The sequence below is a fragment of the Phyllostomus hastatus genome, unplaced genomic scaffold, assembly GCF_019186645.2.
Source record: "Phyllostomus hastatus isolate PE091 unplaced genomic scaffold, TTU_PhHast_1.1 phas_contig_150, whole genome shotgun sequence".
Taxonomy (NCBI): Eukaryota; Metazoa; Chordata; class Mammalia; order Chiroptera; family Phyllostomidae; genus Phyllostomus; species Phyllostomus hastatus.
In genome coordinates this window covers 26,734,047-26,748,608 of record NW_025333611.1, presented here as the reverse complement: position 1 = coordinate 26,748,608, position 14,562 = coordinate 26,734,047, and the positions used below count along the sequence as shown (strand labels likewise).

The 14,562-nt window shown below is 55.5% G+C and overlaps 2 protein-coding genes across 3 annotated transcripts; one reads left to right on the top strand and one right to left on the bottom strand.

The window, feature by feature from the left end:
- The first annotated feature begins 29 nt into the window (after positions 1-29).
- RELL2 (RELT like 2) lies at positions 30-3,947 on the top strand. Of its 2 annotated transcripts, XM_045828133.1 has the most exons (8): positions 30-812; positions 1,246-1,485; positions 1,871-1,936; positions 2,008-2,074; positions 2,507-2,692; positions 2,964-3,327; positions 3,449-3,482; positions 3,814-3,947. In XM_045828133.1, exons 2-7 carry the CDS (start codon positions 1,302-1,304, stop codon positions 3,479-3,481), a joined length of 900 nt encoding a protein of 299 aa, XP_045684089.1. In that variant the 5' UTR covers positions 30-812; positions 1,246-1,301; the 3' UTR covers position 3,482; positions 3,814-3,947. The 2 variants fall into 2 exon arrangements, with proteins under 2 accessions (XP_045684089.1, XP_045684099.1); XM_045828143.1 differs by having other exon boundaries at positions 2,964-3,947.
- A 142-nt stretch (positions 3,948-4,089) lies between these two features.
- On the bottom strand, positions 4,090-13,673 carry FCHSD1 (FCH and double SH3 domains 1). Its single transcript, XM_045828118.1, has 20 exons — positions 13,590-13,673; positions 13,261-13,358; positions 12,609-12,654; positions 12,140-12,207; positions 11,684-11,819; positions 11,463-11,599; positions 11,294-11,357; positions 10,319-10,447; positions 9,742-9,864; positions 9,475-9,570; positions 8,928-9,041; positions 8,417-8,521; positions 8,083-8,244; positions 7,345-7,473; positions 7,181-7,264; positions 6,918-7,035; positions 6,562-6,782; positions 5,690-5,777; positions 4,787-4,842; positions 4,090-4,650 (listed from the first exon to the last, which is right to left on the bottom strand). Exons 1-20 carry the CDS (start codon positions 13,608-13,610, stop codon positions 4,585-4,587), a joined length of 2,061 nt encoding a protein of 686 aa, XP_045684074.1. The 5' UTR covers positions 13,611-13,673; the 3' UTR covers positions 4,090-4,584.
- Between the last annotated feature and the right edge of the window lie 889 nt (positions 13,674-14,562).

The window sequence follows — 14,562 nt, the reverse complement described above, 5'->3', positions numbered from 1 at the left end:
CGGAGTTCGGCCCCTGGCCTCGCTTTCAGGTTCTGGGGCGGAAGCGTCTGGGCTTGGGTAGTGGACAGGTAGCATCCGTCCTAGGATGCGAGGGCCATTTCCTTCCGGGCGGGGGTCAAATCCTCTAGAAGCTGAGCCATCCCGTCCAGACACCTGCCCCAAATGGAGTGCAGGCCGTGGTCACCACTCTAGGAAGCTCCAGAGAACCGGCCACAGAGCCACTCTCGGATGCGGAGAGCCGTCTTTCCCGTGCCCACTGGGAAGATTCCTAGCTATCCACCCGGCCGGGGCATCTGAGGACAGGAGCCGCGCCAGGCGAGCCGGATAGACTAGAGGAGAGCACACTCGCCTGACTGCCTAACCATCCCACCCGGACCCGGACTCGGCGCTGCACACTCCCTCGGGGCGGGGGGGCCCGGCGCAGTCACGCGCGCACCACCCTTGCGCTCTCTGCCCCACACACCTGCGCTCCGTCCCCTGATCCCGGGGCGGCGACGGGCGAAGGCATTTGGGAACCCAAGGTGGCTGCGGCGGCGCCCCCCATCTCTTCCCCTTTCCCAGAGCAGGAGTTGTGCGGAGCTTGCCTTCGTTCCCAACCAGCCTGCATCCCTCTCTGTCCTTCCCTGCCCCCCGCCTGCCGCGGCACCGGTATCTGCAGTCGCAGCCCGGAGCCGGTGAGGCAGCGAAGGGGGGAAGGGAAGGAAGCAAGGGATGAGAGCCGGGAGGGCGTCGGGGGCCCTGAGCCGGACTAGGACGCCCCTGGAGCCGGAGCCCGAGCAGGAGCCGAAGCCGGAGCCAGAACCGAACCACCGGTACTGGGTGGGCCAGGTGGTCAGGATGGGAGGAACCGAAAATGGGGGAGGGCTCTGGAGTACAGGCAGGTGAGGGGCTGCAGAGGCCTGGTTCAGACCGGCTCAGAGGAGATGCAGACGCTTACTCAGGCGCGATTCTTGCTCTGACCTCCTGAGAATCCCGTCCCATCTCACTCTGCAGTGTCCTTGAGAGGGACGGAAGCGCAGGACAAACTGGAAAGGGAAAAAGCTGTGGGCGTCGGGGAAGCGGGACCGCGGTAGTGGAAGAGGGACCGCGGTAGTGGAAGAGGGCTTGCGCAGCCGCGGTTTGGCACCCCTGGCCTGGACCAGCACCCCAGGCCCGGACAGCTCCCTGGTGGGTGGGGCCGGACCTTAGAGGCTTGCCTGTTTCAGATCCTGAGGACTGCATTCCTATCCCTCCCCCTATCCCTAGCTGCAGCCCCCTAAACCCAGGAGGCGCCCTGGCCCGCGCTCGTCCCCCAGGGCCTCATGTCGGAACCACAGCCTGACCTGGAGCCACCCCAACATGGGCTGTACATGCTCTTCCTGCTTGTGCTGGTGTTCTTCCTTATGGGCCTCGTAGGCTTCATGATCTGCCACGTGCTCAAGAAGAAAGGCTACCGCTGCCGCACATCCAGGGGCTCGGAGCCTGATGACACCCAGCTCCAGCCCCGTGAGTGAGAAGCCTAGAACCTGGCTCAGTCACCTTTCTTCCTTACCCCTATCCCCACACCTCTGTCTGCCTTCCTGGCCAATGGACCCAGGCCAAGCCTTCAGGCCTAGTGATGCTTTCTTGAGTCAGCAAGTGGGATGACACCATCCTGAAAGCAAAGCTAGAGAAGGCACCATGGGTGGGTAGGGCCCACTCACTGATGGTACTCTTGGGCTTTCATTGACTTCCTTAGCTTTTCTGCCCTGGTCCCTGAAATGCTAATGCCCAGCACAATGACAAATAGGCACAAGGTATATCTTGAGCAATTAGCTACAGAAGACACCTGGTAATGTCCCCCAAAGCTGACTCATTTCCCAATTCCTTGCCAACCTCTTCCATCCTTCAGCTGAGGACGATGACATGAATGAGGACACGGTAGAGAGGATTGTTCGCTGCATCATCCAAAATGAAGGTGGGTGTAGGCTCCCCCCACAACTTTCTCTTGCCCTGACCTCCACTGACTCCCTCTTTTCCTTCTCTCAGCCAATGCTGAGGCCTTGAAGGAGATGCTGGGGGATAGTGAAGGAGAGGGGACAGTGCAGCTGTCCAGGTGAGCTGGAAACAAGGGCCAGCATGACTTAGCTTGCCTTGGAGAGTACCCTCTCCTCCAGCACACTCCCCTCCCAGTCTCCTTGCATGTCTGGGGTGGGGGGAGGGCAAGGCTGGGTAACCTATAGGAGGAAAGTTTTGTAGAAACCCCAGGTCCTTCAAACCATACTCCCATCCAGACATCATCAAGGCTACATTCACCCTTTGTGCCACTCCTTTGGGTTAAGCATCACCCTCTTTTTAGGAAACAGCCCTGAGAGGGAGAACATGTGATCACTACCATCTTAATACTGAGTTTATTAGATAAAGACAAGAAAAGAATGCTGGGCCTGGGGAAAGTGGGCATCTGGAGGTTGAAGGAGCATGCTGGAAGAACAGGAACAAAACAGGATGTTGTAATGTCACCCCTGCTCCCTTCCTCCTTGCTGTCCAGTGTGGATGCCACTTCCAGCCTGCAGGATGGAGCCCCCTCCCACCATCACACAGTGCACCTGGGCTCTGCAGCACCTTGCATCCACTGCAGCCGCAACAAGAGGCCCCCACTTGTCCGTCAGGGACGCTCCAAGGAAGGAAAGAGCCGTTCCCGGCCTGGGGAGACCACCGTGTTCTCTGTGGGCAGGTGGGGATAGAGTGCCCCAGAGCAAGGGAGGTTAAGGAGGAGAACCCAGTGATCAGCCCCTGACTCCAAAAGTGGGCCCCAGCTCTTTTCTCCTGGACTCTGACCTACCGCAGGAGTCCAGTTACATAATGTGCCCCACAACACGAGAAGGTCTCCCCTGCCCTAGGCCGGAAGGAAGTGGCCATCTAACCCAGGATGTCCCTGGTTGGAGGGAAGGGCCAAGCAGCCTCTGAGCTGTGATCCTAAGCCCCAGTGTTCCGTTCCCTCCCAGGTTCCGAGTGACGCACATTGAGAGGCGCTATGGGCTGCACGAGCACCGTGATGGCTCCCCTACGGACAGGAGCTGGGGGTCCGGTGGGGGGCAGGACCCAGGGGGTGGTCAGGGGCTTGGAGGAGGGCCGCCCAGGGCAGGGATGCCAGCCATGGAGAGCCTGCCCCCTGAGAGGCCACAGTCCCCGGCCCTGGCGCAGAATGGAGGACTCAGGGACAGTAGCCTAGTCCCTTGTGTACTTGGGGGGAACCCTGGAGCCTCTGCAGAGCCTGCACTGGGGGCTGGAGGGAGGGGCCCAAGCCCAGGGCTGGCCAGTCAAGAGGCAAATGGACAGTCAAGCAAACCGGACACCTCAGATCACCAGGTATGAAGACGTGGCTAGGGATGTGGTGGGCTGAACTCGTACTGCCCCTGCTCTGGGAATGAGGGTGCACTGATATGACCTATATCCTGTTCTCCCATTGTTGACCCCTCCTCTCACTCAGGTGTCTCCAGCACGGGGAGCAAGGGGTGTGTGAGGTGAGTCTGCCTGGACTCCAAGTCAGAAAATCTCATCCTCCCACCCCTACTTACACTACTTAAGCCCATTAGTTGGCTCCCTGTACCCCCAGGGTAACTACAGGCTTAGTCTTTGCTACATATTTTTGGTTTGTTGGTGGGGAGCAGGAATGTGCTACAGGGGGTAGGGAAGGTCCTGCAGCCCTCAGGAAAAGCTGGAGTACAGCTTGAATAGGAGGCAACACTATTACCCTTCCTCTCCTCCAAGCCTCCTTCTTCATTGCTGCAGAACTACCAGCTGGCAGGGACAGGGGGTGGGTGGCCATGCAGCACCTCCTCTCCACTTGGACAGGACTGCCCCCGCAGCTGAGGGACCAGCCCTACTTCCACCTGGAGTTGCATGGTCTAAGGCTGGGGGACCTCAGGAGAAGTGCCCCACCCCCACCCCTGGGCCTCAGTCTTCCCCTTCCCCTGCCTGCCAACAGGATGCCTGACCCGCCCTCCCCATCACCTTGCTCCATATGCTAGAGCGTGGCAGCTGGGAGCAGGCCCCTGCCCTTGGTGGGCCCCTAAAGCAATAGCACCTTAGGCCCCCTGCCCTCTTGGCACAAGATGCCCAGGCCCTGGCTTGGGCTTCGTGCCCTTTATTCACTGTCAATAAATCCGCTCAGACCATTACAGTTGTTTCACATACTGGCTCCAGCTCCTTCTCACAGGTCTGTCCCATCCCAGGCCCCAGCCCCAGTGGCCCTGGCCTTTGGAGTGGGGTGGGTCACAGAGCCAAAGAAGAGACAAGGATGGGCCAGAGCCACACAAAACTCTGCGGGATGGGGTCCAGCCCCAGAGATTTCAGGGTATTTCACCACCCCAGAGCTGGAGTGGTGGCAGAAAAGAAAGGGTAGTTCCAGCCCCAGAGATGGCAAGAGGACGGACAGTGGGGAGAAAAGAAGGAGTTCCAGCCCCAAAAGTGGGGAGAGGAGAAGTTTCTACCCCTAGAGGTGAGAGTAGAAATGGGGGAGATTCCAGCTTTTGGCTGCATCACTCCAGATCACTGAAGGGTGGTCTCTGACAGCATGGACACAGGGCAGCAGCAACATCCCGGGGGGCAGTGATCCCCCTGGCATCAGGTGAGGGGATCTGGGTGGCCAGGATCTGGGGCTTTAGCTGGTGGGGGAGGCGGTGGCCGCACCTGTAGGGAACACACAGTCAGCGCTCCAGAGGCCTCTTGGGGATATCACTGTTCATTCCTGCAGCACTACAGACAAAACAGGACAAGATGGAATGACCCCTCTCTGCACAGTCTCCTCCAAGGGAGAGGCCCTTACCGGCCTGAGTCGAGGCGCCATCGTGTCCAGGGGTCCAGGGCAGTCCAGATCTTGGTCTGGAAACAAAAACCACAAGTCAGTCTTCAGACTTTGTTTTGTTCACCACTCCATCTCCAGCACTTAAGACAATGGCACTCTGTAAATACCTGTTGAATTAACAAATAGTCACATCCTGGGCCATGAACCTCAACATTTACGGGGGACCTGCAGTATAATCAGCCTTGTTGAAGGTATCAGAGAAGGGGAGCTGGGATCCATAGCACCCCCACCCCCAGTGGCTGTCAAGAACCCACTAATGAAACACAGGCACCATGAATGACTCAGTGCTAAGTCATTCCAGGTGAAATAAGGTGCTAGTGAAGAGAATTCAGATAATGCCCACAGGAGTCTCCAGGGTCACACAGGAAGGCTCTGTGAAGAAAGTGCAAGCACTAGGAGGCTTTAGAAAAAGTGAACACTCTAAGGAGGAAGATTATGACACAAGGTGTTTGTGGGATTCAAAAACACTTATAAGCACAGGATATGTACTAGCAAAACTCTGTGGAAGAAGCTGGCTGATTTTAAGAATAATAATGAGAACACAGCTACTGCTTGCATGCTATGTGCCAGGCACAATGCTGGGCCCTCTACGGACATCTTTTTAACTCACAGCAGCTCCACACTGTTAAGACCCAGACAGGGAAAACATCCCATCCCAAGTCACTCCCTAGGAAGTCAGAGAGTGGAGTTTGAACACAGCCGGGCTCTGCAGGCTGCCCAAGCTCTTCTGGGTCACACTTCAGTGAGCCTGACTGCAGAGGTCCCCAAGGGCAGGCAGAGAAGCCAAGTGTGACTCAGGAGTCCCAAGGTTCCTTCCTCTACCCGCCTCTTTCCCTTCCAGGGCCCCCAGTTCCTTCCACTCACCCACAGGCAGGACAGGTGCAGGGGGCCCATCCAAGGCAGAAGTGGGTGCAGGAGGGGAGAAGCTGGGAGGAGAAGGGGATGGCAGCATCTGAAAATAAGGGGGCACAGTTATTTCCGGCATGTGGGACCGTTTCACCAGCTTGTCCTCTCACCCCATCTTCAGTTCCTATCCCATCACTCGCCAATACCAAGAGTGGCCAACTGCTTGTATGTGGGTGGGAGCTGTAGCTGTCAACACATTTCAACAGCCAATATGTACTGGCACTATTACCCAGGCATTCGCTAACACTCCACGTGCACCCGTTCATTCATGCCTCACCACCACTCCACGAGGTAGGGATTCACGATTCCTATGTCAAGGGCAAGGCTCAGGTTAAGCCATCTATTCAAAATCACAGAACCAGCTAGTGGCAGAGTCCTAGCTATAGCCAGGGTCTCCTGACTCCCATTGCTATGCTCTGCCCGCTGCATTATAACAACAGGTACCATATTTTAAAGGACCTCCTGTGGGCCTCTGTGCTAAGGGCTTTACCTCCATTATCCCTGCTCAGGATAGTTTTCCTGCTGAAGAAGGTATTTTTCTCTTTTTACATGTTAAGAAAGAAGCTCAAGAGGTGCAATCACTGCCCAAAGTAATGCAATGGGAATCTGAGTTGAGATCAGTCCAGCACTAAAGTAGCACCATCAAACTCGTAGAAAGCCTGCCCTTGGGTTCCCTTTTCTCCACCCAGCCAAAGGACATGGGGAGGCCCGAGCCATTACAGGAGGTAAACCTGGAGAGGGGAGGGAGCATTAAGATAAATATGGGGCCTCAGTGGGGTGGGAGGGTCAATCTAGAGGTGCCTGGGGAACCAGGGAGAAGGAAGCCTCACCTGTTCAGGGTCTGAGAACTCAAGTGGCCCAGGGGGACCTAGTAGCTCCTCCACCAGCAATGAGGGGAAGACCCCAACATGGCCCCCAAACTCTCCCCTCCAGAAGCCATCATCCACTCCATCCTGGGCCCGGGGCAGCAGGCGGATGAGTGCCCCCTCGGGGAAGCTCAGCTCCTCTGCACTCTGTCCCGTGTAGCTGTACAGGGCACGGGCCAGGAATGCTGCAGAAACCCGGTAGAGATGGTGAGGGGAGGGAGGAACAGTGCCGTCCCAGAACCATGACACCTTAGGGTCACAACCACTCAGTCACTCTTCCCCATACCAGCGTCCCCCGACCTGGGATCTTCCTTTCTTACTTGTGGGCTCTGCCCCTGAGGGATTGTTGCTGCCGTGGCCAGTCTCAGGGAAGGAGAGGTCCGGGAAGTTGAGATACCGCTCAGGAACAAAGCCTACCTCGCCATGCTGGTTCCGAGCCTGCTCACCCAAAATGAAAACAGATAACGTCAGTGGCCCTGGCCCTCCTCCACTCAGACTTCTAGCTTTGCCTGGCTCAGTCCTTGGGAGAAGTCCCTCCCATTGCCCCCACCCGGCAAGGTCAGAGCCCAGGGTACATACCCACCTTGACCCATTCTTCGGCATCTCCCTCCTCTATGACCTCCAGCCACTCGCCTTCTGTGATAGTCAGCTCGTCCTCACGCCCTGCCTGGGCCCCACAAGGAAGGAGTCAGGACTCCTGGCTATCTCCCATCCCCATGAGTCTGAGGTCCCTACCCCCATTCACACCTGATAGCCAAACACCACGTGTGCAGAGCAGGGAAGAGTTCTGGTGGCCAGGGCTGCGGGGACAGGCTCCTCGAAGAGCTCTCCAGCCTCCTCACATTCCTCAAAGTCGGAGAACTCAGCATCCTCAGCCTGGCGGTGCAGGGGACAGAGAATGGATATCATTGTCACTCTCAAGTACCCACTGTATCTCCCACTCCCCCATCCTACCCTTAAAGATCTCGTGGCTCCTCCTTCAAGGTAGTACCACTCCTCCATTCACCAAGTACCACAAGAAAACCACCACAGCGCAGGATACCACTGACGGCAACCACAGAGCTGCAGTCCTGGCCACTTACTGTGTGCCAGGCACAGTACTAAGTGTCTTATGTATATGCTCTCGTTTAATCTTCCTCATAACACAGTGTTATTTTGTGTAACTATTAACCTCCTTTTACTTATGAAAAAACTGAGGTTCAGAAAGGTTAAATCACTTTCCAAGATGACACAGCTAATAAGTGACTGGCTGGTACTCAAGCCACTTACGAGCCCCCATGACCTTAGTTCATAACCACTACCTTACACCCATAAAACAAACTTGTTGAGGACTCAATATGCTATAAACTAGGCAAAGAATTATACTTAATATGATTTCATTTAAGCTTCAGAACAATCCTTTGATTTAGGTCTATTGTGGCCTGCCCTCCACTGGGGAGTTTTACCCTCCTGGAGGCATATGGGCAGGGAGCAGAAGGAGCTCACCGTGGGAGAGAGGTCCCTCTGGGACAGCCGGGCCTCGCTGAGCCGTTGCTCCTGCTCCACCTCGTCCTGTGCCTGGGTCATGGCTGGCTTCAGCCACAGCTGTACATCCAGGCCAGCCCCCTGCAGCAGGGCCAGCCGGGCAGCTCCCTTCACCTGGCTCACCTGGCATGGGGAAGATGGATAAAGTCTATGGCTTGGCTTGCTTTGGGGAGGTAAGTAGAGCCTCCCCAAACGTGTCCCCCCTCTATCTCCTACCTCTCCCTCCCCCGCCATCAGACGGAGATGTGGAAGAGATGTTGGCTCAGTGAACCTAACCCCCAGGGCCGTGTCTCACCTGCGCCCGCAGGATGCTCTGCCTCACTTCCTGCAGCCGCTGCTCTAGGCCCGGAGCCTCCCGCTCTGAAGCCTGCTGCCGCCTCTGCTCCAGCCGCTGCAGCACCTGGATGGGAAATGGAGGACAGGAGTGGATAAAGACACAATGGGTCACAACTTACTATGGACCTGGTGCTTTGCTAGAGGCTTCACATGCAATTATATCATTTGATCTTCCCTATGAAATGGGGGCTATTATTGGCCCTGCTTCAGTGATGAGGAAACTGAGGTCCAAAGAGGTAGAGTCCCTTCCTTACTCAGGGTTACATCACTAGGAAGCAAAAGAGCAGAATTTGAACCCAGTGGATCTAGCTCCTAAAGCTCTGCTCTTAACTACTTTGCCACACCAACAGTGTGGCAAAATACCTGTCTCTCTCCTCCTGCCGGCCACCCTGGGACATCCCTAGTAACTCCAGGATCCCCATCTCTCAGACATTCTTGCCTAACCACGACACCCGGAACCCCCATCTCACCCGAAGCCCATGGTTCTGGATCTTGTAGTCTCGGGCAGCTCGACTCGTCCAGCGCTGAACCTCTTTCTCCAGGTCACTCTCTGCTGCCACCCCCTCCAGCTCCAGGGCACACACCTGAATGAAGGTGGCTGCTGTGAGGAGGACGTGATGCTGCTCCTTCTCTACTCCCCTTCCCTCCAGTTCCCTCCCTTTTTCTTCCCTCCGTCCTGACCTCCAGGGACAGGGACAAAGAGGTGGGGGTACACACCTATGTCCATGGACACAGGTGTGCATTCGTGTGAACACACAGACACAGAGAGTCCCGGAAATGGGATCCAGGTTGAGAGACAGAGGCAGAATGATGCGGATAGTGCAGTGATGAGATAGAAAGCTGGAATGAGGTGTGTTAATTTGCATCCTGGTGGGAGGGAGGTAAACTAGAGTCTGAAACCCCATCTCCATGATTTAATAGCCACTAAGTAAATAACATCAGAAGAACAATGGGGAGGGGCCTAAATGACAGTCCCCTTTACATGTGGCCTGGTTCCAACAAGCAGGGAGGTCTCACCTGATCATTCCCCGCTGGCTGGAACTTCTGAGGGGGTATGGGGGAAAACACCCCGGGGTCTTGAAGAAAGAGCCTCAGATCCTGCTCCCAGCTTACCTGGGGGTTGGAAGAAGTCAAAGTCAGTCACCCGCTGGCTCTCTGTCCATGCCTGTCCGCTCTTGGAAGAAAGGTAAGAAGAAAAGGGGCAGACAGGCAGTGGGGTGGTCGGTATCAGGAGAGAAGGGTGAAGAGGATCTCCGGGGAGTTCTCACACGGCTCAGCCCTTACCTGGGAGGTGGCCTGTGCCCCGCGGCGGGCATGCTCCAGGGCTATCTCTGCTGCTTCCAGCTCAGTGCGGCTCAGTAAAGTCAGGGGTTCCCGCAAATGTTCCAACAGCTCGCTGACCAGGGCCTGGAAAGAACCCCAAGAAACTATGACCACCCTTCCGCCAGGCCTCTAGCACAGAGTGGGCTCTCTGTCCAGGTTTGGATGGGTATGAGGTAGGGGAAAAAGGAAAGGAATGAGACATTACTATTGCTTCTAATAATAGGTCCTCATGTGTGCACAGTACTTAACCAATTTAAAAGCATTTTCACTTCATTCTTTCCCTTGAGCTCCACTAATCTTAAAAGGAGGCAGAATAGGAGTTATTCCTGATGAAGAAACTGGGATTCGGAAGGATTGACTTTTCCGCACAATGTTGTGCAACCAGTTAGAAGCAGAACTGGAACCCAAGTATGAGTTTTCTACCCACTCTAAGCAGGTTGGGTCCCCAACACCACCCAACCTGCTGGTGGTGGGAAGCAGGGAGAGGCCCTCCCCTCCTTTCCCGCTGAGAGGCAGGGGGATCTAGGCTGGGACTGGCCTTGAGCAGGGCTGGCAGTTCTTCCTGGTAGTAATGGTCAAGGTGGGCGTTGGTGGACACCAAGTTGAGCAGATACTCATTGCGGGCAGCTTTCAGCTGTTGGGAGTAGTGGGCCGACTGTGTGGACAGCTAGGAGGGGAAAACAGGGTGTCAACAGGGAACCCTGGGCCCTTGAGGTCCTTTCAAGGCCAACCCAACTCCAGAATGGATTCTAACATTATTAAGACTCCTGACACCATACTAAAAATTTTACATAATGTCTCCTGCTTAAAATCCTCTAGTGCCATCTACATACATTTAAAATAAAGTCCCAGTTGTTCTTTACTGAGGTCTACCAGGTCCAGTGATAGCTGGCCCCTGCAGCCTCTCTGATCTCGCTCACAGTGTCTGTCCCCTTGCTCACAGTGCTCTGGCCACACTGGCCTTCTCTGAGTTCCTAGAACCTACAAAGTTATTCCTGCATCAGGGCCTTTGCACCCCACCTCCTCTCTCTGGCACATTCCTCCCCTAGGTCTTTGCGTGGCTGGCTCCTTCTTGACACTCAGGCCACCTGTTCAGAGAGGCTGTCCCTCTAAATTACACCCCTTGTTAGCCTTTATCATAGCACTTTGTTTTCCTTTCGTGTAATTTGTTTGCTTGTTTGTTTTTATTTACTCTCTCTCTCCTCACCAGGCTGTGAGGGTAGGAACTCCACTGGTAGTGCTCTCCACTGAATCCTAGTGTTCAGAACAGTGCTTAATACACAGAAATCCTCAATAAATGCATATCAAAGGAATGAAAATGAAAGGCACTATTTTCATTTTATAGATGAAGAAAATGAGGCTCAGAGAAATCAAGTTAACCAAGGTCACTCACCAGGGAAGCAGGGAAGCCTGGATTCATCCCAGCCTCTCTGACTTATGCCCCTGGGCTTCAAACCACTAGACTACTCTGCCCACCCCCTGCCTGTCCCCAGTTGTGCCTGCATCCCCAAACCTTGGTGCTGAGTTTCTGGAGACTGGTCCGAGTGTGGAAGAGCCCATGGTCACTTCGGTTCAGCCTGTGCAGGCAAGGGAGACGAGTCAAGGTTAGGCCCTGCTGAGATGCCTTGGCTCTGTCCTCCCCAACCCCCCACCCCAGACTTACTAACTCCCTGTGACCCCACCTGGCCTGAACATCAGCCGCCTTCTCCTGTGCCAAGGCCCACACACGTTCCCGCTGCCCATACAGCTTCTGACTTCGGCTCAGCTCCCGGACAGACTGCAGCACCTCGGCCTGTGCCCTCTGGAAGTTCTCTGCTCCCTAGGGGCGTGGTCACAGAGTCCTGACCCAGACCACCTCCAGCCCTGAGCCAGCCCTTCCTTCACCCCATCGACTGAGCCATACCTTCCTAAGCACCTGCTCCTTGGCACTCCTTCCCGTGCCTCCTGCCAGGTCACGGTATCGGTCAGACACTTGGAGCCGGGCTTGGCCCCCAGCCACAGTGGCATCCAGCAGGCAGCGCCAGGCCCCAAACACCATCCTGCCTCTCCCCAGAGAAAGTCTGTGTTGAAGAGGGGAGCACTCCAAAGACCCCCTCCCCCTCAGCACCACTGAAGACAGAGTGCTTTCCCATCCCCCTCGTCTGGAAGCCCTCAATCGATCAGCCCATTAGCTCAGCCACAAGGAGCGCTCATGCCCTCCACCCCCACCCACAGTGTCCTTGCTGGGTCAGCGGCCTCTCCCACTGCTGTATCAGCTAACATGCCTTCCCCCCTCACTGGGCCCTCATCCCCACAGGTTCTTAGGACTGAGCTCCTCATCCCTTCTTGGTGCCTTGGCCTCCCCCTCCAGGGGACGCACCTGCTGTCCATCTCCCCGCTCCTGTGACCTTCCCTCTTCAGGAACGGCCCGGCCAGTTTCTGGAGTGCCTGACGGAAAAGTCATCACAGACCTAGTCCCCTTTCAAAGACTCCCCCCAGCTGGGAGAATACAGAATCAGAGTATAATAATGCCATTCCCTGGGTGTGTATTATGTGTCACTAACTTTGTATCTACATGCACCAACTTATTCTAGCCTTACAGCAACCCTACATGAAGGTACAATTACTGTTATTCCCATTTTACAGAGAAAGAAATTAAGGCCAAGAAAGGTTAAGTAACTTGTCCAAGGTCACACATCTAATATGTAGCACAGCAAGAATTTGATGCCAACTTGACTGACTGGAGGCATTTGCTCTTGACTAGAATAGGGGTATGTGTGGAAGGTCATTACTGAAGGTGTAAAGGAGGCTAGAACAAAAGGGGAGGTCTACAGAAAGAAGTCCCATACCTGCCCATACTCCCGTTCAATGGCTGCCCTCTGCTTGCTGTAGGATCTGTGGAGATTGGGGGTGGGGGGTGGGGGGAGTGTTACTGTTTGGTCCTTTTCTTCTACTCCCAATCTTTTTCTCAGCCAGGGCAGAGGAAGAGGGGAGCCAGGCCTAGAATGTGACTACACCAGGAGGGAGTAAAACTATGGAGAGTGCTTGAAATCACTGCAGGCAGCGGCAACAAAGGTCAACCTCACCTTATTGCTCAGAGCCTCAGCAGGATCCTCCCCACCCCTGGAGAACCATCTGTGGGCTTGGAGGTGAGGCCTGATGGGGGCCTGGGTACAGTGTCCACCAGCCTTCCAACAGGTCTGGAAGAGGGAGGGGGATTCTACCCTAAGAATGATTGTGGGGGCTGCTGGGGTGGGAGTGTGGGGGGAGTGATGCGAAGTCAAGGGGTTGAAGGAGGGTTCCTGTGTGTGTGTGCTGGGGTGGGAGGAAATATCATTTCTAACCGGGATCTGGGGAGGCAGGCCTACGGTGAGGACTGTGAATGGGCAGTTTAGCGAGTTCTTCACCCTTGCTTTCCGCCCCTCACTCCATGTACTTCGGGGAGAGGCGGAGCGCGACCGCGACCGCAAAGACAGGAGTATGTGAAAGGTGCAAGGCTACCTGATGTCCTCCAGCAGATCCGCCTCCCTCTGCTGCCGGGTCTGAAGGATGCTCAGCTGCTCCAGGAAGCGAAGCTTCACCTCCTGGGCCGGCTTCATCTTAAGGAGTAAGAGAAGGATTAAGACCCCTGGACCAGAGACCTGAAAAACACTCCGCGCAGGCAGTGGTGAGGAGGCGGGGCCCGGGAGCGGTTGAGCTATTTCCTCGGTTACTTTGGCGTTGGGCCCTAACCCCTTCCTATCATTCGTCCCCTACCGCGAGTCCGGTGCCCCCTCGATCCCCATCACTCCCCCAGCCCACCGGGAGTACCCATCCCAGGCCAAGCTCACTTTTCGGGAAGGCGGCTGCATCTCCAGTCCGGCGGGGTCAGCGACTGGACTCCGGAACTCCAGGAAGCCCCGCCCATGCCAAAGCCCCACCCATGCCTAAAACTCCGCCCTGGACTTAGCTCGCTCCTCCCTCGCCCCGCCCACGTCTGGTCTGGCAACAAGTAGGGTCGTGAGGCTCTACAGGGCCGTGGAGGAACTAAACCTCAGTTACAGCTTCCAGTACCCCAGAAAAGGCCTGGATCGCGGATGGGGTGGACGCCGCGTCCGCTGGGCAGTAGGGGGAACACCAGGTTTCTGAGTCAAGACGCCTAGGTTCTATTTCTAGTGGAGCCGCTGACTCAGCCCGCAATTACTTCTAATTATTCATTTACATATGCAGATCTTCAGTCCCCCAAGCTCTCCAAGGGTAGAGAATAACGAGGAACTGTGTGTGACCCGGGAAACTGAGTCACTGGATGCCTAAGTGAAGATGGATCTGACAAAGGAAACAGGACTGGTCTCAGATATTTTCCCACTTCCCACTGAACTGGAAAAGCCAGAGTGAGCTCAGGTGAGAAAGATGCCTGGAGCCAGAAGGGAACCAGTCTCAGAAGAAGACAGGCACATCCCAGGCCAAGGGAAACTGAAAGACACCACTGAGTGGGTGTGAGCTGGGAGATTAGTGTGGGGCCTTCGGTCCCTGAATGCTCCAGTCACCTTCAATGTCTGCCCTTCAGCCCCTGCACAGCTCTCTGAGGATCCACACGCCGTTTCCCACCCCCATCACCTATTCTTGGCCCACATCCATCACCACACTCCAGACTTGGAAAAGTTGCCCCAAACTCCAGAAGCACATCCCCAGCAGCCGAATGACATCTCCACTTGTATACCTAACAGGTGCGTCAAACTTTTTTAAAAAAGATTTTACTTATTTATTTTTAGAAAGGGAAGGGAGGGAAAAAGAGAGAGAGAGAAACATCAATGTGCGGTTGCT